Source organism: Gossypium hirsutum, chromosome D08, assembly GCF_007990345.1.
Source record: "Gossypium hirsutum isolate 1008001.06 chromosome D08, Gossypium_hirsutum_v2.1, whole genome shotgun sequence".
Lineage (NCBI taxonomy): Eukaryota > Viridiplantae > Streptophyta > Magnoliopsida > Malvales > Malvaceae > Gossypium > Gossypium hirsutum.
Window position 1 is genome coordinate 9,638,480 of NC_053444.1, and position 21,502 is coordinate 9,659,981.

Here is a 21,502-nt window from a genome sequence, read left to right on the forward strand (position 1 = left end):
GTACATAACAATTATGAAAAATGAAAATATAGAGATCATGATTGAAGTTGTAATTGAGGCTGTGATTAGAGGTTAATCATGACAACATGAATAGATAGATTTTGATTTGAAATCCACGCATGTTTTGCGATGGTGATTATGAAATAAAGAATCAATGGAGGCGTTTAGAAATCTATCCTACTAGATTTATTGCATTCCCTGAAGTGAATGCAAACATAAAGAAAATAAAAGATATAATCATAGACCACTAAAAGTGGGAACATAGTAATAAATAAGAGAATAATAAGAGTTCTCAAGATAACTCTTCAAAGGTTAAAGATAACTTATGTTATCAATGTGATATGAAAGATTATTGGCCACATATGTGGCATATGCCTAAATATTATGTTTCTGTTAATATTCTTTGAGGAAGGATATGAGAATGTAGTAATAAATTCTATCACTATAGATAGAAAGTATTTATCTTATTTGGTACTAAAACAAACAAATATTATTCAAATATTTGATAGTATAAAATTAGTCGAAAGCTCTAGAAGAGCTAATATATTAATATATTGTGATGGTTAATCCATTGATTTTAAATTATATTTATAATGGATCTTATATTGAGATTGTGAATGAGGAAAATATTATATTTCATATGAATCACTATTGCTATAAATATCTATTTTGAAAGGATGAAAAAGAAAGGATTGGGTTATTAATTTATATTTACTTTATAATCTTTGTGATCTTCTTTTGTCATCATCCCCATTAAGGGGTTGGAAGCAAAATATTTGACTGTGAAAGATCTATTTATGAGCAATAAAATATGATAATTCTATCTAAAGCTCTTTATGGTTGGATGCACCTGAAGTTGCAAATTTTTTTTTAGATATTTGAATATTTTGGCATATTCCCTGAAGCGAATATTGCATATAATTGTTTGGAAAATTTATTTATTTTGTTGACTTAGTGACATTATAATATTCAGATTGATTTAGACATTTCCAGTAGTAAATGTCACAATAGCACTTATATGTGGATACAAAGTAAAAAGAATGATAGTAAAATTATTAATCTGTTACAATTTAGTACAATTGAAACACATGTTAAAGTAAACCAAAAGTTTACTGATACAAATGCATTTACTACTTGGCGTGACTAGTTAGACCATCCTGGATCATATATGTTGCAAAAATTAATTAAGAATTCATATGAACATTCATTAAAGAACCAGAAGATTCTTTAAAACAATTCTCATATGTTACTTGTTCTCAATGAAAATTGATTATTAGAAACTCACTAGCTAATGTTGAGATTTAATGTCTTGCATTTCTTGAACGAATATGGGCCCATTCATCCACCATGTGGATGGTTTTGATATTATATGATTTTGGTAGATGCATCTACAAAATAATATCATATGTGTTATCAATTTGCAACCTATCATTTGCAAGATTGCTTATTTAAATAATTAATTTCAGATCATGCAATTAAGATAATCCGTCTTGCTAATACTGATGAGTTTATATCTCAATCTTTTATTGATTGAGTTTGAAAAACTTTTGTAAAAGTTTGCGCATAATGGTTTAGAGAAATTATTGATTAAAACACCTCTGATTAATGTCTAAACCATTACTTATGAGAACTAAATTTTCTATTTCAACATGAGATTATGTTGATTTATGTATTGTACGCATCAAGCCAATAAGTTATAAATACTCCTCATTACAATTGGTTTTTGATCAAGACCTAAATATTTCTTTGAATTTTTGTATGTGCGTATATGTTTCAATTGCTCCACTACAATGCACAAAGATGAGTGAATCCTCAAAGAAAGTTGGGAATATATATTAATTACAAGTTTCTTTATATTATTAGATGTTTTGAATGTATTCGAGATTCAATTATGACATGATTTGTGATTACAATTTTGATTCGATAGTTTTCCCGACATTAGGGAGAGATAAATAATAACTTGTAATAAGTTAGGGGGAGAGTAATTTGAATCAGAAGTTCAATAAGGATAACTTATTACAAGTTAACTGTTAGATGTATTTGCGAACTTAATGAGAATAACCAAGTGTTATATACCATCTAATATTTCAATTTGAATCAAAAGTCCCAATAGGACAATCAGTTAGAATAAATAATAGATTGATTTGTTCCAAAGATAAAAATTCTTCTAGATGGTCATATAGTGGAGGCGGGTGCTCCAAAAGAAACCCAAGACATAACTAATAAGTAAAGCTTCAGAAGAGATTGAGGTAACTGAAACTAAATTTTAAAATAATGAGAATAAGAGATCTCGATAAGTTATGTCAATTTGAGAAAATGTGGAATCGAATAATAAAAGTGGTCGACAATGATTTTGCATGCAATATTATTATTGAAATAATGAGATAAAAGGAGGATCTTGAATAAATTTATTGAGAAATATAGATATAGAACAAATTTATCAAAATAGAAAGACGCAACCCAAGTACAATTAATTTCGTGGAGTTTTTGGACCAGTAATCCAGATATCTAAAAGTATAAAGCCAGTGAGGGTGCAATTGAAGTAGTTTTGCAAAAGTGGAATAAAAATATGAAGTTTTTTGCTAAGTCCTAACATTGATTATGAAAAGAGATAATATTCTTTTATGGTGGATGCAATAACCTTTAGATATATTATTAAATTGACAATTCATAAAAGATTTAACTTGCGTCTATGGTTATTGTTACAACCTTTTATGAATCACTATATAGTAAAGTTTATATTAAAATCCTTGAAGGATTTAGGATGCTAAAAGCATATTGAAATTCTTGAGAAATTTTTCATTTATATGAATTGAAATAATTTGAACATATGTGGTAAATTTGACTTAGTGAATAGTAGTTGAATGAGGATTATAAATGATCGAAAATACATATTTTTGTTTTTATAAAAGAATCACGATTAAAGTTTGTTATGATTATTGTTGAATCTCCTGAAGAGATCAAAATATATTTCCCCAAATTTCCCTCACTCATGACTTTTAAAAGAATGGCAATATAAATGTTTAGCAAATTCATTCAAATAGTCATTTGAAAAACTAGTATTCAAGATTGAATACATAGAATATGAGAAAATATGTGATGTTTTCATGAGGGGGAGTAAATATGCGTTGCACTCTTTTTCCCTTAATCGAGGTTTTGTCCCATTGGGTTTTCCTAATAAGGTTTTTAATAAGGCAGCATATTATGCGTATTATAGATTGTGTCCTCTTTTTTCTTTATTAGTTTTTTATCCTATAAGGTTTTTCCTAATAAGGTTTTAACAAGGCACATGATCTACCAATAGACATCCAAGGGTAAGTGTTATGAATATTTCATTAAGTAGATGTCCATCATGATCAAGATAAAGTTTTAATGTACTCTAAATTCTAATAGTTATTAGAATTAGATCTCTACTTTTTTATATTTCTTATGTCTATAAATAAAAACTCTGATAAAGCATTATAATCATCCATTTGATCAATAAAGTATATTCTCTATTACTATTATATTTTCTCTGTTCTTTATTATCTGTATCTCTCTTTGTTTTATAATAATAATTTAATTATGATCTCCTTAAAAAGAATTCTAATTTTAAGAAATTTCTAAACTAATATCTCTGCCGACTTTTCTAATACCTTGTATCTAAATAAATAATATAAATATTTGACATAAAAAATATTTTTTATTAAAATTAAAATATCTACCGTCAATAACAAATAAAAAATAAAAATAAATAACCATCGCACTTCATAATTAAAAATATTAAATTCCATAATGTCTATCCATTCCGTATATTCAGTGAGCGGTAAACAAAACCTCACTTGGAGTCTTTGCATCGTGCAAGCATTTAACTCTATGCTTACACTTTAAGAAAACTGGGTTATGAAAGAAATGCACCCACAATTCCATGTGCAAAAGCTACCTTTCCATGTCAGTTTCGAACTAGGCTCCGGTGGACTCAATTCTTTTAGGATCAACTATGAGTTAATTAAAAAAAATTATAATTTTGGTCATTACATTATTTAAAAAAATTTATTTAAGTTACTGAATTATAAATTTGATCATGGATCGAGTTCAAGCTGAAGCAAAATTTTAAGTTCGAGCTCGACTCAACCTGAAAAATGGACATAAAACTTTTTTTCCTCCCATTTTAGATGAGTTAATAAATAATAATTCGTTTTAAAGTTATTTGAGTGTATTAAGTCAAAATCGACCTTTGTTTGTCTCCTAATTTTAATTTAATCCGTAAATTGTAGATAATAACCAAAAGTTGTAACAAAGTAAAATAAAAATTCAGAAGAAAACTCTTGAAAGGAAAGGAAGTATATGCTTTGATTAAAATGCTTTCATATATATACTTCTTTCCGAGGCAACATCCACAATAAGTTAGATTTATTTTAATTGACATGAATTCTATTATGGGACAACATTCCATCACAATCATAGAACCCAATAAAAGTAATTAATTAACAAACCAAAATTCGAAAAAGAGGTTAAAAGCTTGGAAGTGAAACATTAGCATTAATTGTCAAGTGTTGAAGCAACAACTTTCAACCATCTTTTTCTCTAACAGACTTTTCTAAAATCAAATTATCGGTGCTATTAATGTGTTAGGTGACACTAAGAAACTTTTTTTTTCATTTTTTTTGGCATTTTTTAAAAAGAAATCATCGCTGCCAATGTGTCAGGCAACATCCAAAGTTAATTGTAATAAACACCTCATTTTCATAATTAATCTGTTTCCTATCCATTTTTTTATTTAATTATTTTTTTAATATTATTTTTATAAAAAAAAATCTAATCACATATTTCTCCAACATATCTCATTAGGTTGGAGAGCATGTAACAAAGGGGGTAATTTTTGAGCAAGCATGATCAGATATATCATTCCATATATCTCATTCCCAATCAGTTGTGAAAAAAATTGTTCATCCCTATGTTTTTTGTTTTAGAGCGTTAGCTCGACATGCTCTTACAAACCTCCATTCACCAAACATTACAATTAAAGAGTTTGATTACTCAATCCTCCATTTATGCTCAAATCGGGTAAAAAAAAAAGCTCAAAACTCTTATCATCAAACACTCTCAATACTTTTTTGAGAATAAGAAAAAGAAATCAATATTTACAAAACTCTATCATTAAAAATAGTTAAAATATAGGTTATAAGTCTTTGTATTCTTCATAAATTTAAATTTTAATCCATATACTTTTATATTTAAGAATTTAGTCCTCTTATCATATTTTAAAATTCAAGTCCAAACGGTAATATTGCTAAAATTATTTTGTTAAATTCAGGTTCACTATAATATCATTTTTGTAGTTATATTGCTATTAAGTGAGTAATTTTTTTTATTTCAAAATATCATACCAACAAATTTAACAATAAAAATTTATCAGTACTAACAATTGGATCTGAATTTTAAAATCATAAAAGTAGAGAGACTAAATTGCTAAAAATAAAAGTCAAAAGAATAAATTCTAAATTTAACAGTGCTAACAATTAAATCTGAATTTTGAAATCTAAAAAGTAAAGAGATTAAATTCTTAAAAATAAAAATCAAGAGACTAAATTCTAAATTTACAAAGAATACATATTCTAACTTAAAATATATATTTTTTACAAGAACCACAAAGTAAATAGAGGAAAAGACGCAATTTTTTTTTTATGGAAACAAAAGAAGTTATAGAAAATTCTCGAGATTAATTAATTTAATTGATGGAGTGAAAAGTTTGGTATAACAATTTCTTAGATTCAAGAATCAAGTTCCTACAAGATTTCCGTAACTACAAAATCGCCGTTTTTATATTAGATCCTATAAATTTCATCCTTTTTCGCAACCGATTAAAAAAAACCCCAATCCAACGAAAAAAAAAAAACCAAAGTGAAACCCAGCACGAATGTTAGAAGCAATTCACCCCCCCCCATTGTTTTTCAACTATCGATTTTTGAATTAATACTTTGAATTTGTATTCAACTTTTTAGGATAATGTGTAGTCCGGCGGAGAGGAAAGGTGATGCAGAGGCCGGACCACAGCCTTTGTATCCGATGATGCTGGAACCGCCGGAGTTGAGGTGGGCTTTCATTCGGAAAGTTTATTCCATCGTGGCCCTTCAATTGTTGGCTACAGCGGGGGTGGCGGCGACGGTTGTTTTTGTCCATCCGATAGCTCGTTTCTTCGTCAGCACCGGGGCTGGCTTTGCTCTTTACATGGTCCTAATCGTCACGCCCTTCATCAGTGCGTGTTTTTTTTTTTTTTTGCTTTTATATTCTTCTGTTGTTTTTGTTGTTGGTAATTTGTGAGTAAAACAGAAATGTGTTTGGCGTTGGTAGCTCTTTGTCCGTTGTATTACTTTCACCAGAAGCATCCATGGAATTATCTTCTGCTTGGAACTTTCACCATTTCTCTCGCGTTTGCTATTGGATTGACCTGCGCTTTTACTCAAGGTATCATATCTGTGTATACTATACCTTCATCAAAATATTTTATGTTTTTATGTTTTTTATTATTCAACTTAAAACTTTAAATGTTAAGATTTTTAATTTTGCCTTTTAATCAAAATTTCATCTTAATTTATATAATTTTATATATTCTTTTTCATATTACTTATAAAATCCTTATGGTTAATCACTTCGATTCAATTACAACATTATTTAAAAAATAATAAATTTTATTCTAATAATATTCATGACCTAGAATTAATCAAGGTTTATTCCTAAGTACTTTAACATTACTTATAATTCAACTGATGAGTAATTCTTTTTATAAATGTAATTTTAATATTAAATTACTTTTACTCACATCATGATTAGAGCTAGGTTAGGTCGGGTCTAAACATGATATTAATATATTTTATATTTGTCCAAACTAGGCTCAACCCGAAATTTGAACTTAAAATTTTATCTAAACATGCCCATATTTGTAAAAGATTAACTTAAGCCCATTTTAGATCCGTCCATATTATTTTTTAAAAATATTTATATTATATTATTTTAATATTTAATAATTTTATACATTTTTTATTTATTGAAATATTTTATATAATCATCTTAACATTATTCTAATGTTTCCACTAGAGTAGTATTATATATTTAGTATATATTTTTTAAAGTGTTCTAAATTACATAATATAAAGTATTAAAAATATGTTAGGTCGGGCTCGAGCCTTGAATGTTTAAACCCGAGCCTAATCTGTACTTTAAACGGACCTAATTTTTTTACCTAAATCCTCTTTTTAACTTTCGGACGGATAACCAGTATATGAGCAGATATATATAATTGGATTAGCATTTGAATATTTTATTTAATATCATAAGTCGAAAAAAAGGGGTCAGCATTTTAATCCAACACTGTTTTCTTTATCAAACTACTTATAAATTGTCAAACCCATTATTAATTTAGAACATTATGCTGCTTGAAACCCGTAATCACTACAAAATTATGCTAAATTGAAACTGTAGAGACTAAATCATAAACGGAAGCATCAAACTTAAAAATTAACCAGTTATAATATTGATATTTTATTTAGGGAAGGTAATATTGGAGGCAGCCATACTAACAGCAACAGTGGTAGTGGGTCTGACTCTGTACACCTTCTGGGCTGCAAAGAGAGGCCACGATTTCAGCTTCCTTGGCCCCTTTTTGTTTGGGGCTCTCCTTGTTTGTATTGTTTTTGCTTTGATCCAGGCATGGTTATTTCCAATTTCCCATTTTCCTTTTTCTTTTTGATCCATTACTGAAACATTTTTGTTTGGTTTTGGGTTTGGGAGCAGATATTCTTCCCACTGGGTAGAATAGCAGTGATGATGTATGGTGGGTTTGCAGCCATCATATTCTGCGGATATATAGTATACGACACCGACAACTTGATCAAACGCCACTCTTACGATGAATACATTTGGGCTGCTGTCTCTCTCTATCTCGACATTATTAATCTCTTCCTCTCCCTCCTTACTCTTTTGAGAGCTGCTGATGGTTAATCCCACTTGCTGGGTTTTTTTCTTCTTTTACTGTTAATTAAAATTTGTTGGTGGCTGAATTAGGTCAAGGCTGAAAACGCAGTCAAAATCTGTGTTTTCTTTCACACTGGTATCATATTGTATGGTAGTTGAATTGGATTGTAAAGATTTTGTTTTGCTTGCATAATATATTTCTCTCCATCTAAAACTAATCCCAGGACACCAGTCCAATTTATATGTGTATATTGAAGGATTGTTTTGATGAAGGGATATGTTAACGAATTCCTTTTAAAGGCTTTAGACGGTCCAAAATGTCACGGAAAATTAAATGAGTCAGAGAAATTTGATTGCACCAATCAATCGACTACTACTAGTTTATATATTAAGCACCTAGAAGCTAGAAGCTAACAAATGAGCCAGCGAAATTAGTTCAAACTCTTTCCGCCACTGCCGCCGCCATGATTCCAAGTAGTTGAGCATTGTCTCTTTCGATTAGTTTCAGCAGCAATAGACAGCAGCCTCGACACACCTCGAGTCCACATATCGTGTTCCCTTTGACTCCTGCACTCGAACTCAACAAGTCCTCTCGTTTCGGTCTTCAATCCAAAGTAACGACGCTGCTCTCCACCCTCCAACATATGCCTCCCTGGCCATGCTGCCATGTCCTTACACACCTCCAATACCACATCTGCAAATCCCCACAAACAACACTTTTACTTACCCTAACCCCAATCCACAGTTTTTATCTTTCAATATTTACCATTATTACATTAAAACTTACTCTTTTTCTTTTTGGTGAATGTCCCTGCTACATGCTTGCTTGTCATCTTCAATATCACCTGTCCTGTCCTATTCATATAAACAGACACAACTTTCCAGTGAAGGTCACCTGCATATGGATACACACACAGACAGACATGATTACTTGTAATCTATATTGTAGAAAACGCATAACCCATATTGTAAAAATGAACTAACCTTTGCGAGTTCTTTTGAGAAGTTCAGTACCCTTGGCAAGAAGCTCATGGTTACAGACAGCACCAGGGGGAAGCTCGCCGCTATAGTTGCGGTTTAAATGCCCATTATTTACTTTACCGTACAATCCATTGCTTATCCCTTTCTCTGATGGTAGTACGGCTGCGATGTTCAGTACTTCCTTCAGTGCTCTTGCCTTTAATGTCGCTGCCCCACGTAATGCTGCCAATAAACAAAATAATTTTTTTTTAATTTTCTAATACTAATGTTAAGCTTAATAAGCTGCAATAATCTTTAGATTGTTTACCAGTAGCGGCAGCGGCGGTGAGAGTGAGAATATCATCGTGGGAACGAACATTAACGGCGGAGCTGACAACCGAAGCAAGGTGATCGCGTTCAGCTCCCATAGCTTCGGCGGCCTCCACGCATTGCGCCGCTACTAATGTTGCTGCTGATGCGACGGCCATGTCGGTCTTTGCCGACTGTTCGTTTTTTCCCGGCGTGGTGGAAGAAGAAGAAGAAGTTGCGGTGGCAGCTGCAATGGCCGCTATGGCGGAGGCAACTGCAGCGACTGAGATAGCAGCGTGGAGCTGTGCATTGTGAGCTCGGGTTTCTTCTTTCCTTTTCTCTTTCCTATCCTTTAACCATCTCCCAACTGTCTTTGCCCCGCTTGGGGTATTAACTCCATTACCAGCGCCGGCTCGACCTCCATTGAATAAAGGTTGAATGGAGTTGTGGGTACGGAGATACTGCACCAATAATGGTAATTACAAGCCCAAAATTAAAACTTCTATCAGTATCTTAGTAAAAATAAATAAGGGATATTTACCATCGAATCAAACTAATGAGTAATGGCTTAAAACCATGAATTTGAGTGGAGAGTTTACTATTAATCGAAAACCTAAGATAATTAACTCAAATGGAAGCATCTTAAACATCGGCTTTTTATAGAATACAGCACTAAGCGCAAATTTGGGCTTTAAAAACCATTTGGGACTAAAGCTTAGCTCATCCATACCAATCACATTGTTTAATTCCATACAAATAATCTGATTTTAGTGCCTGAAAACAGGCAGCTTTAGCTGTTATAAGACAAAAATGTAAAACCTTAGCAGATTCTTAAGGAAACTAATAAAAGCCATTTTATTTTGACCAAAACAATAAAGGGTTTTTCTTGGAAGAAGACAAAAGTTCCCGCCGCTTAAATTTTAATTTTAATCCTTCTATTACTACTTATATTTTAATTTAATAATTCTTACTATTATCCATAATTCAACCCCTTAAATGGAAGAAAAGTATGCTCTGAAACGCACACATATCAATGTTTTCCTTAATTTAATTTTTATTTTTTTAATAATCTAATTAATTAATCCAAATAATTAACATCCATTAAACTACTAACATGATTCTTTCTTAAAAAAATAACTCTTCCTAAGATTATAAACACCTAAACCAAAATTTGGCCGCCTCTATTCAGATTATACTAAAGTAACCCAAAGATTAGTAGGCAGTAAAGAGGGGACAAGTGATGCAGTGGGTTGGAGCAGAAAGCTGAAATATTGTCTTCCTGCCTGTTTTCTCCAATCTATTATTAATGTTCAACCTTTGCTTTATCTGTCTTTCTTTGATGTATTATTTATAAATGAAAGAGTGCGTTACAGTATCAGTTACTAAAATAATATTTATTAAAAAAAGGAGAGGGAAGAAGAATGAGGGAAATTGTACAAGACCTTAACGACGTCGTCGAATTCCTCAGAAGGAGAAACCGGAGGGCTATCACTAATCAAAGGTCCACTGCTGTGAGACAGCCTCCCTGACGTTAATGGCGACACTTCCTACATACATATATACAATACACACCCATTAGTAAAACATGAAACTAAAACTTATGTATGTATGTATGTATTCCATATTACCGATTGTGACATGATGCGTTCAAGGACGAGTTGTGAAGTGGCGGAGGAAGAGAAGGAGAAGTGCAGGTTGGCTGCAGCAGCCTTATCAAGCTCCTCCGTTTCGCCATTGGTATCTTCTGGTATGGAGGCGGTGGTGCAAGAAGAGCTGCTGCCGGACTTGGGAGCTGTACTTGAACTCGAACTACTTGCTGAATGATGATAATGGTGATAATGATGATGAGAAAGAGAAGGTGGAGGTGGGTGAGCAAGGGCTTTGGACACTTCAAGAGCTGAAGCACTCCATGACCTGGAGAGGAACTCCATTGGACCTCTAGGGCTCTCCGGCAGCTGATTTCCAGTGAGGGGAAACTGGGTAATGCGGTCCGGCCGACGACGAGTCCTTGGACTTGCCTCTTCCATGAAAGTGGAACTATGGATGTGAGCTTTGAGTGTGTTGTGTGTGTGTGGAATTTAGTCATAAACTAGAGAAGTCACTAATTACAACAAGCATAATGGTTTAAGTAAGTTAATGAATAAAAAAATTGATTTGTAAAAAGACAAAAACTGTGATTACCCAAATCAATGATTATCATCCTACTGGCCTTCCCCCACTAAGGTAAAATAATGGAAAAGAGGGTAGTCAAATGGTCAAAGCTAAGGAAATTTGGTTCAGCTACGGTCGAGTGCAGGTGGGAATGTAGTGAAATCATCAACTTCAATAAAAGTGATTACTTAATTAAGTAGAGACGGCTGCGGCTAAAACGAAAAAGAAGCCCTACTTGAAAAGAAAAGAATGGGGAGGCATTGATGCATGTGACTGAAAAGCAATGAATCAGACCGAAGAGCGGGGCAAAGGCAAAGCCTACAAACATTTACCAACAGTCATACTGACAAGGGGGGTTTTGAGTTAGGAATGTTGAAGGCCGACAAGGATTGAGATGTCCACAATCACACCACACATCTTTCAACCCAATGCTAAGATGCGCGTGCTTGCTTACGTCATTTTCATCTGCTACCTATAAATTAATTCAAAAAATAAAATAAATTGTAATGGTAATAAAATTAACATTTAAAATTTACTTTTGTCAATTACAATTTATTTTTTTAAATTTAATTTATAATGAAAAGAAGGCAATCAATTGTCTTAGATCAACTTATTCTTACTCGATAAGTACTTAGTTTATCTTCTAGTAATAGTCTCCTGATATAAAAAATCAAAAATTCAATAATGATAAGCTCAACATCATCGCAAGTAAAATATCTAATTAACCAATTAGCCACTATGTTTCCTTCTCTTGGAACATGTTGAAATTTTACTGTTTGGGTATGCCTTTTTGCTTCATTAATCTTTCGAATAAGAGTCATCGAAGGAGTATTCACAGAATTCTTCTTTATCATATCAATGGCAACCTTATAATCACTTTCAATAAGCACCTTACTGTAATTCCTGATACAAGCTATCTCTAGCCCATAAAGAATAGCCCATAGTTCAAAATTAACAACAAAGTCCCTACTAATAAACCTTTTAAATCCTTCCATCCAATTTCCTTAAGAATCTTGTATAACTCAACCAACTGCTGAACTATTTCTATTTCTGCTAGAGGCACCATCCATATTTATTTTAATCCAGCCATATTTGGGAGGTCTTCATTTGGTCTGCACACATCGACTTACTCTTAATGTATCACTATTTATTATTACCTCACTGATACTAATGGCGAAACACTTCGATCTTCTAACAATCTCTTTGAGACTACTAGTAACTTGCTGAAAAATAAACATATTCCTATTTTTTCAAAGCAACCAACAGAAAACAGCAAAGACCTTACCGGGAGCAGCACGCGTATCCTTTAAAATGAAGTCGCCTTTCAAATTTGGATGTCACCCTAACAGACAAATCTAAGCTAAAATAATAATAAACAGTTTGTAGAGATCACCTTTAACCAGACATTAGCAACGACGGGGATAAAAATGCTTACCCCATTAATAGAGAAAAATTATTAACTGAAATGGTATCCCAATCAGATTATTTACCAAAATGAGTCATTTGCAATAGTGACCATAAGTGGTGCCTGACAAGGTGGCAACACCACCCAAATTTTCCCATAATCATCAGGCTATTATTAAGCCATAATTAGGTTAAAAAATCATATTTTATTGGTGGATGGTACCTATACAGCGGCACCATTTTTACCTGTTAAATACGAGTTTGAATCGAGTTGGAAGGGTGAATGAGACATGTTAGGCAGCACCCAAGTGGGGGAGCATTGTTAGGCGGCACCGGACCCTATTTAAACATTGTCTTCTTGAACTATTTAGTAATTAACTGGTAAGAAGAAAGGAGAAAAAAAATTGTAGAATAGGAGAAAACAAAGAAGAACTCGTAAGGTTAGTATAATATTAATTTTTTTTACAGTAGAATCTTGTTTTTCAAAAGATTATTGAGAAATTTAATTATTTTTGTAAATTTAGTATTTAATATGGATAATCGTATGCGTTTATTTCGATGAAGTAATTTTAACAACAACAATTGGTTGTATATTTGAATGTCGACAACAAATAGCAATGAAATTTAATAGAAATGTATCGTTTGTTAATATGAAAGAAAGAATTAATACAAAATTTGTTAGACATTGTGGGAGGATGATCTCAAAACTATTCTACAAATTCTTAATTTCGTCAAATCCTATCAAATCCATTGAGATAAAACTTATTGACAATTAAAAATATAAAGACAATGGTCGCACTTTATTATTAGAATCGGAGTGGCCACACTGAACCGATTTAGTTGTTTGCTGAGTTAGCTGATATGGAGCCAACTGAAGATTTCACACCATTAAGTGAAGAATATGGAGTTCAAGATTCATGTACGAAAGTTCTGAGAGCATCTATTGATAAGCGATCATCTGTACGCAAGTTCGACATCAATCTTAATGCTTCACTTGCGTTTGAGAACCTTAACTCGGGTCTCCGTTTATAGATACATCGGGTGATGATTGAGATCGATGCAAATGGTGAAATTGGATATGATAATAATGCCTCTTCTAATCATGAGGTTAAAGATTTTAGTGATCCTGATCTAGACAAGGTCCTTAATGATATCAACGACGAAGGGCGTGAATAATGATGAAAATGTTTACACGTCTTCAGTTGGGAACCCGAGTCGAGGCATTGTCATATGCAATAATCTTGGGTCTCACATATCGATCGTAGATCTCGATGTGACACATGCATCTGAGTTCCCTAAGCATCCCGATATACTACCTACTCATTGATTGGTCACAGATCCTAAACGTGAGGAGTTGTTCGTGGGACAAAAATTTGTGACTAAGGAAGACTACGTATTTGCCATCAAATGGTATAGCATGAATGTGTTGATTGACTACAAAATCGTCATGTCTAAACTGACATTGTATATTGGGGAGTATTGGACATCAACAGAAGGGTGCAATTGGAAGGTACAAGCTATATTTATCCAGATGTCACAAATGTGGGAGACCTGAAAATTTATTGGGCCTTACACATGCACTTTTGCACGTATGACACAAGATCACCGAAAACCTTATGCGAAATTATCTACAACTGCATCATATCAATGGTGAAAGACATGTCAACCATTCCTGTATCAATATTTATTGCTGAAATGCAAAAACAATTCTAATACCGAGTGTCATACTAGAAAGCACTGATAGCTAAACAGATGTCTATGGAGCAATTGTATGGAGATTGGGATGTGTCGTACAATGAACTACAATGGTGGATAACCATTATGCGGAAGTATGTACTAGGGATTGTCATTGAGTTATAGACATAACCTTATTACAGTCTGAACGACCAACTACAACTGGAAAGAAGAATTTTCCACTGGATGTTCTGGACATTCAATCCATGAGTACAAGTTTTTCCCCGCTACAAGCCACTTGTGCAGGTTGATAGAACTTGGCTATAAGAAAAATATACATAGATCGTATTTATTGTAGTTGCTTAAGATGATAACTGGAAATTACTCTTGATAGCGTTTGCTATTGTGGAGTAGGAGAACATGGAATCATGAGAATTCTTCCTGATGACTTTGCAGAAGTATGTTGTTAAAGAAGACAATATTTGCATCATATTTGATAGATCGAATAGACTAATTGTCGTGATTAGGAGTTCTATTGTTCCATGAAGATCCATTTATTGCATCCGTCACATAGCCAACTTCCACCAAGACTACAAGAATGCAAACTAGCGCAAAAATTAGTGGACATGGGTAAATTTCGATTTTCACAAATTAATTCGAAAAGGTAACGTGTCTTTTTTGGAATACATACACATCGTACGAGCTAGAACAACACCGTGTCAAACAAAAACTGACCAAGCTTGAGGGTGATATGCATGGTTAAACGAATACTCCTTTTTTAGACTGGTTGGGTAACATGGAGTTGTGACAATGGGCTAAAAATTTTGATGACGGGTCTCGATATGGTTATATGACCACTAACATGACAGAGGCGGTTCACTCTATTTTGAATCGAACACGGCATCTTCTAATTTCATCTGTTTTCTCAGCTGCGTTATACAGGCTAGCAACCTTGATGCCAAGAATAAAGCTAAAATAAGTAAACTAGATAGAGACAGGGCACTTGTTTGTCGAAGAGGTCAGGAAGGCAATAGATGTGAACACCTAGAGAGTAAGGTCGATGAATGTGAAAATATATTCTCGACAGTTAGAAACTTTTCGAGTTACGGAGTCCATCAACCATAGACCTGATATCTCACTTAAGTCTTACGGAGTTGATCTCTGAAATAAACGGTGTGACTACGAGAAGTTCTAGACACTTCGTTACCCTTATGCACATGTTGTTGTAGCTTGTGCTTAAGCCTTGATCAATGCTGAATATTTTATTGATGAGGTGTACACTCTGGAATGCACATTGTGTATTTGGGGAAACGAGTTTATCGAATTATATAATTTGTCTACATGGGAAATGCCTCTACCGACTTTCAACCTTGTCCTAAACAAGGGGTTACGTAGGAAGTCGAAAGGTCGCCCACATGTCACTAAAATCCAAGGTAAAATGGACTTGAGGGAGAAAATCGACACCAGACATTGCGGTCTGTGCAAAATAGTTGGTCATAATCGGATTAAATGCTCACATCAAACCTACCATATTGGACAATCATTTCGATCGAGTGGAATATGAATTAATGTACTTCATGTTCAAATGTATGGGAAATGTTGTTATCAATTGAAGTAATATTTCACTGTACTTAGAATTTGTGTATACTTTTAGTTTCATTAAAATTTATTTGATTATGATAGAATTTTGATATTGCCTAAACATGTTCAACTATAAAATAAAAAGATTGCACTTTGGTGAATATTACATTAAAATACAGAGATATTATCTAAGCTGTATATTATACAAACTTGAAAATTTGAATTAAAATTACAAAATACATGCAATAAAGATAATGTTACACATGCTAAAATTAATGGTTCAACGTAGGGGTGTGTAAATTTCGGTTAAAACCGAATTAACTGATCAAACTGATCTAATTCGATTAATCAATCGGTTAATCGATCTAATTAAATTGGAAGTCGATTAATATTTTTTTGGAAGCTCGGTTATCAGTTAATTCGATTCAAAATCGGTTAATTAACTGAACTTAATAAATAATATCATATATTATAAGTATTAGCCCAATGCCCACCAAGACCCAAGCCCCAACCACCGGCCTACCCCCAACACTTCTAAGTCCTACCCAATATAAACTCAATCCAATGTATATAAACCCAACCCAATCCTAAAAACTAAAAATAATTTAATAATTTAATAAATAAAAATAAAATTCCTAAAACAAGATCTAAAAATCATGCACAAAATTCCCTAATCCTCAAAATTCAAAATCCCTAATTTAAAATCTCCCAAAATCTTTACTGCCAGTGCCAGTCACCTCTGTGAACCATCCGACGTCCACCAGGTAACCATCATCGTTTGACGTTCGCCTGCCATCAACCATCGCAATGATGCTCCTTCGATTTGGACTTCACTCACCACTATCGATACTTACCTTAGATTTTTCAGGTGTTTTTTGTCAAAGATCTTTTCTTTGAGGCGTCCGACACTCACCGTTGAAAATAAATAATTTGGTACTAATCAAAGATTAATATTTATTTTAGACCATATTTATTTGAATTTTTAGATTGAAGAGGTGAACTGTCAAAGGAGCCAACTGATTCTCAAACACAAGGTAAGGATTTCAAAATCTTGGCGTTATTTTCACGCAGAAATCAATGTTATAATGTGGTTTGGTGTCTTTTGTACTTAAGAAGTTTGTTTAGTAGAGTTTACAACTTGTTTAACAGGTTAAGATTTGAACTTCCAATCAAAAGAAAAACAAACAAATCATTTGTCCCAATCACTTTTTAACTTGTCACAATCATAGTTAAAAAGTTTGTACAATGAAGTCTGATCTTCTTGGGAAAACCCCATTTCCATTAAACTTTTTAATAGCATGTAAATAGGACCCAAATTTTCTCACCAATATTAGCCTTTTCTGCATTTACCAGTGAATTGCTTCCTGCAATGTCACTAGAACTTCATAGGGAAGCCATGATTTATTATAAGCTCAATATATAATGCATGCATATACCATTGTTTAGTTTCAATATAAAAAAAGTCACTTGACCAATTTAAAGCAACGCGAAAGCCAGGTAAGTTCTGTAAGAAAAAACCCATGTAAGTAAAGAAAAGGGAAAAAAAAGTAACAACTTACACTTTGCTTCTTTGAAGAATTTTACAATCTCGGATTTAGAATTGAAAACCTCACAATCTAATACTAACATTTTTATTTGTTTGTTTGGCATTCCTTATAATACTAGATACGCAAGTAAATTTTGTATTTTAAACTGCTACATATCATATGTAGTCCAATTCAATGAAATTTCTTTTGATGGTATTGTTAATTGGACTTGAATTACTACACCAAAATAAAGAAAAATAAATTTTAAATGTGTCAATAGTGTAGGGACTGAGAGCATAATTATACAATGTAATTTACTTTCAAGCAGTAGTAAATAAAAAGAAAAGGTATAGTTCATTAAATGTAGATAAAACACACTGAATAGAATAATAAAATTAAAAACATTGTTTATTCACAAAAATCGAATAAAGCAACAAAACCATGGAAAACAAATTATAAGTTTTAGATTAAAAGTTCATATATTGGGAATCAAAACCAAATTTTGTTCCATTGATGATCTTATTTACTAAGGCTTTGTTACTAGGACTCGGGTGGTAAAAAATCCATGGTTGTTCACCATTAAATGGATATAAATATGTATACATTTTAATCCATTTATATATTGTATATAAGTATATTTTAATCTATTGTATTTTTTTTTCTTGCAGAATATCCACTGAACTAACATATATGTTGAGGATAATGTTACACCTCCTAGTTCGACAGATTCTGGAAAATCAGTAGGTAAAGCTTCAAGCCAAACAAAGGGGACTACTGGAAAAAGAAAAGTCATTCCTCAAAGGTTAAAAGTTTGGTCTCACTTCACTAAAATTATTAATAGTGAGGGTGCAAGTAAGGCTAAATGTAATTATTATGAAAATGAATTTTGTTGTAATGGGAAAAAAATGGTACGAGGTTATTGAAATATTGTCGAAACCATTTTATTGAAAAAAAAATTTTAGGTTGTCGACTTTAAAAAATGAAAATTGGGAGTCGCCACCAATCTTTTATTAAGGTGTGATTGGGTCACCTAAAATACGATTTTGGTCTACGAATTTTAGAAAATCGGGTTCGGGAGTCGGTTACGTACGAGGAAGGGTTAGCATCCTCGTACGCCCAAATTTGGTACCTAATTAATTAATTATTATCTTAAGGTCGAAAATTTTAAAAATATAATCTTTAAAAAACTTAAAACGTTACGTATTAAGACACTTCTCAATTCAGAGAAGCAAATATGCCACACCCAATGCGTTAGGGCACAACATTCTAATTTCCTCCAAAATGAATTAGGCCAGAATACTCGTATAATGAAAATAATTAAAAGAATATCCATTTATCCAAGATTTAAGAAATCGCGGCCCAATACGTTAGGGCACAATTCCTTTAAAATCCCAAACTCGGAATATTTCCTTTATTGTTTTTTAAGAAATCTTCATTTCGAGAAATCAATGCGTCACATCCAATACGTTAGGACACAACGTGTTGAATTCTCAATAATGAGCTTTTATTTTTTTTGATTGAAGAGAAATGCTCGATTGTTAGATTTAACGAAGAAAATCGGAACCCAATACGTTAGGGCTCAATTTCCTTGAAAATCCTAAATACGAACATTATCTCAATTTAAAAAAAATTTCTATCTTTAAATTTGAGTAAAAAATGATGTAACGTTATTTTATACATACAAATGCTATAATAATAATAACAACAATAATAAATACATCAACAACATAAAAATAATATAAGCAAATGAATAAACGAAATAAAAAAAAGTAATCCATGACATGCAAAATATTAAATGTAAACACAATTATACAATGGATGGGAAAGCAAACAAATAAATAAAGATCAAAAGACGTATACATGGAAATTATGAAGGTTAAAAATATACATATAATTTACAAATTAAATTTTGGGTTATAGAATTTATATATAAATACAATACATAATATACTTATGAAAATAAAGAAAAAAATATAATTATGCATACATATATAAAATAATAAAAATAAGTATATTTTAAAAAAGGAAAAAAAAGGGTGAGTATTTAATCACTTAAAAAATGTAAATATATACATATAAATATGAAAATATTCATTGAAAAATATAGGAAAATATTCGTTTAAAAATATATATATATGTGTACATATAAAAGGAATATATATAGATAAAAAAATTAGAATAAAAATAATAATTACACTATTAATTAATAAAATAAATAAAAAGAACATAAAAAAAACTAAACTGAATTGCAATTTAAAAATCTGGGGTAAATCCGCAAATAAATAAAAGTAAAAGGACTAATTTGAACGCGCGAATTACATAGAGGGGCTCGATCAAATTGAAATTTAAAATAAATTAAAGACCGAATTTAAAAAAAAAATAAAACAAACCTAATTAGAAATATATTAAAAGGCGGAGGGGCCAAAACGCAATTTACCCCTCCATATAAAACACGCGGATCCTAAAGCTGGGTCGGGTCGGATCCGGGTCAACCCTGGCCTTAAACGGCACCGTTTTAATTGGCTATTTAAGCCAAAATCAATTCACAAAATCTCATTTTTTCATTCTTTACAAAAAAAAAACTTAAAAAAATCTCTCAAACTCTCCTTTCTCTTCCGGGCACCGGCCCCCCAGTCCGACCGTCGACAGGTCATCGGCCACCGCGCCGGCCGTTGATCTCTGGTGCCGGCACCGCCGTATGCGGTGACTAAAAAAGAAGAAAACTTTAGATCCGGCTTCTTCGTAACCCAAATCCGGCCCCAAAACTCTTAAAATACTGTTTGAAGGCCCCAAATCTTGCGAAAACCCTTCGATTTTTGGCCGTTCACGGCGGTTCTGGGCACCACTCAGGTCGTTTCTTCCCTTTTATTTGTTTTTTTTGTTTTATTTGTATGTAGAACAAACAATAAAAAAATAACAAATAGAAAAAAATTGCAAATATCAACCTTTTGATCGATTTGCTCTCTGTTGAACTCTTGGTTTGAAAATAATCTCTTTTTTATTGATTTCAGATTTGGGGATCTCTATTACAGTGTATTGATGGCTTTTTTATAGCCAAAATAACAATATCATAAACAAATCAAATCTGTTTTCTTTGATTCACAATCTTTTTTTTTCTTTCCATGTACTGCTATTTCCTTTTCTTGATGCGCAGATACAAAGATTGGAGGAGCGCATACGCGCCATTTGCGGCGGCGTGCGAGGGTGAGATTGCTGCGGCGGCTACTAGGGTTTTTGCTATACCCTTTGTGTTTTTGGGCTAGCAGATTAGGGTTAGCAACTTGGGCCTTATAGGGTCGAATTATTTGGGCTATGTAAATGTTTTTTTAGCCAGGCCAAAATTGGCCTATTACAAATATCATATCAGTTCATGTAAAAAAAAAATCCTAGTAATGTTGTTGACACTAGCCAAGGGCAAGTAGTTTTACCTAATAGAGGAGTTGAAGGGGGGAAGGGCATCTTTCAACTTGGAGATTTGATCAAGAAGCATGTAAGAAAGGGTTAGCACAAATGATTGTGATTGATGAATTACCTTTCAAGTTTGTTGAAAGTGAAGGTTTTAAGAAATTTATGTTTGTGGGAAGTCCTAGATTTCATATTCCATCATGAACTACTATGACTAGAGATGTTTATCAATTGTATTTAGATGAAAGGGCCAAGATAAAACAACTTTTGAAAAGTTCTTGTTCTAAAGTTTGTTTAACTATTGACACATGAAATTCTTTGTAAAGAGTTAATTATTTGTGTATCACTGTTTACTTTATTGATAATGATTTGAAATTGAATAAAAAGATTTTAAACTTTTGTTTAGTTTCTAGTCATAAGGGTGAGTCCATTAGGATGATGATTGAGAAATGCTTGTTGAATTGGGGGATTCATAAGTTATTTACTGTCATTATTGATAATACAAGTTCAAATAATGTTGCTATTGGTTATTTGAGAAA

General features: G+C 32.4%; 2 protein-coding genes across 3 annotated transcripts; one reads left to right on the top strand and one right to left on the bottom strand.

Annotated features, from left to right (window-relative positions):
• The first annotated feature begins 5,648 nt into the window (after positions 1-5,648).
• On the top strand, positions 5,649-8,241 carry LOC107914862 (protein LIFEGUARD 2). Of its 2 annotated transcripts, none has more exons than XM_016843919.2 (4): positions 5,649-6,238; positions 6,334-6,447; positions 7,530-7,687; positions 7,774-8,241. In XM_016843919.2, the coding sequence occupies exons 1-4, from the start codon at positions 5,989-5,991 to the stop codon at positions 7,978-7,980; spliced, it is 729 nt and encodes a 242-aa protein (XP_016699408.2). In that variant the 5' UTR covers positions 5,649-5,988; the 3' UTR covers positions 7,981-8,241. The 2 variants fall into 2 exon arrangements, with proteins under 2 accessions (XP_016699408.2, XP_016699402.2); XM_016843913.2 differs by having other exon boundaries at positions 5,694-6,238; positions 6,313-6,447; positions 7,774-8,143.
• LOC107914851 (VAN3-binding protein) lies at positions 8,230-11,406 on the bottom strand. The gene is made up of 6 exons (XM_016843905.2): positions 10,851-11,406; positions 10,665-10,769; positions 9,242-9,683; positions 8,938-9,156; positions 8,741-8,848; positions 8,230-8,647 (listed from the first exon to the last, which is right to left on the bottom strand). The coding sequence occupies exons 1-6, from the start codon at positions 11,247-11,249 to the stop codon at positions 8,385-8,387; spliced, it is 1,536 nt and encodes a 511-aa protein (XP_016699394.2). The 5' UTR covers positions 11,250-11,406; the 3' UTR covers positions 8,230-8,384.
• Between the last annotated feature and the right edge of the window lie 10,096 nt (positions 11,407-21,502).

Excerpts from the sequence above, each read along its gene's own strand:
- LOC107914862 (XM_016843913.2), top strand. The coding sequence starts at position 5,989 with ATGTGTAGTCCGGCGGAGAGGAAAGGTGATGCAGAGGCCGGACCACAG. Across the intron at positions 6,239-6,312 it reads AATCGTCACGCCCTTCATCA|AAATGTGTTTGGCGTTGGTA; the intron begins GTGCGTGTTTTT and ends TGAGTAAAACAG. Across the intron at positions 7,688-7,773 it reads TTGTTTTTGCTTTGATCCAG|ATATTCTTCCCACTGGGTAG; the intron begins GCATGGTTATTT and ends GTTTGGGAGCAG.
- LOC107914851 (XM_016843905.2), bottom strand. The coding sequence starts at position 11,249 with ATGGAAGAGGCAAGTCCAAGGACTCGTCGTCGGCCGGACCGCATTACC. Across the intron at positions 10,770-10,850 it reads AACGCATCATGTCACAATCG|GAAGTGTCGCCATTAACGTC; the intron begins GTAATATGGAAT and ends ATATGTATGTAG. Across the intron at positions 9,157-9,241 it reads CACCGCCGCTGCCGCTACTG|CATTACGTGGGGCAGCGACA; the intron begins GTAAACAATCTA and ends GTTTATTGGCAG.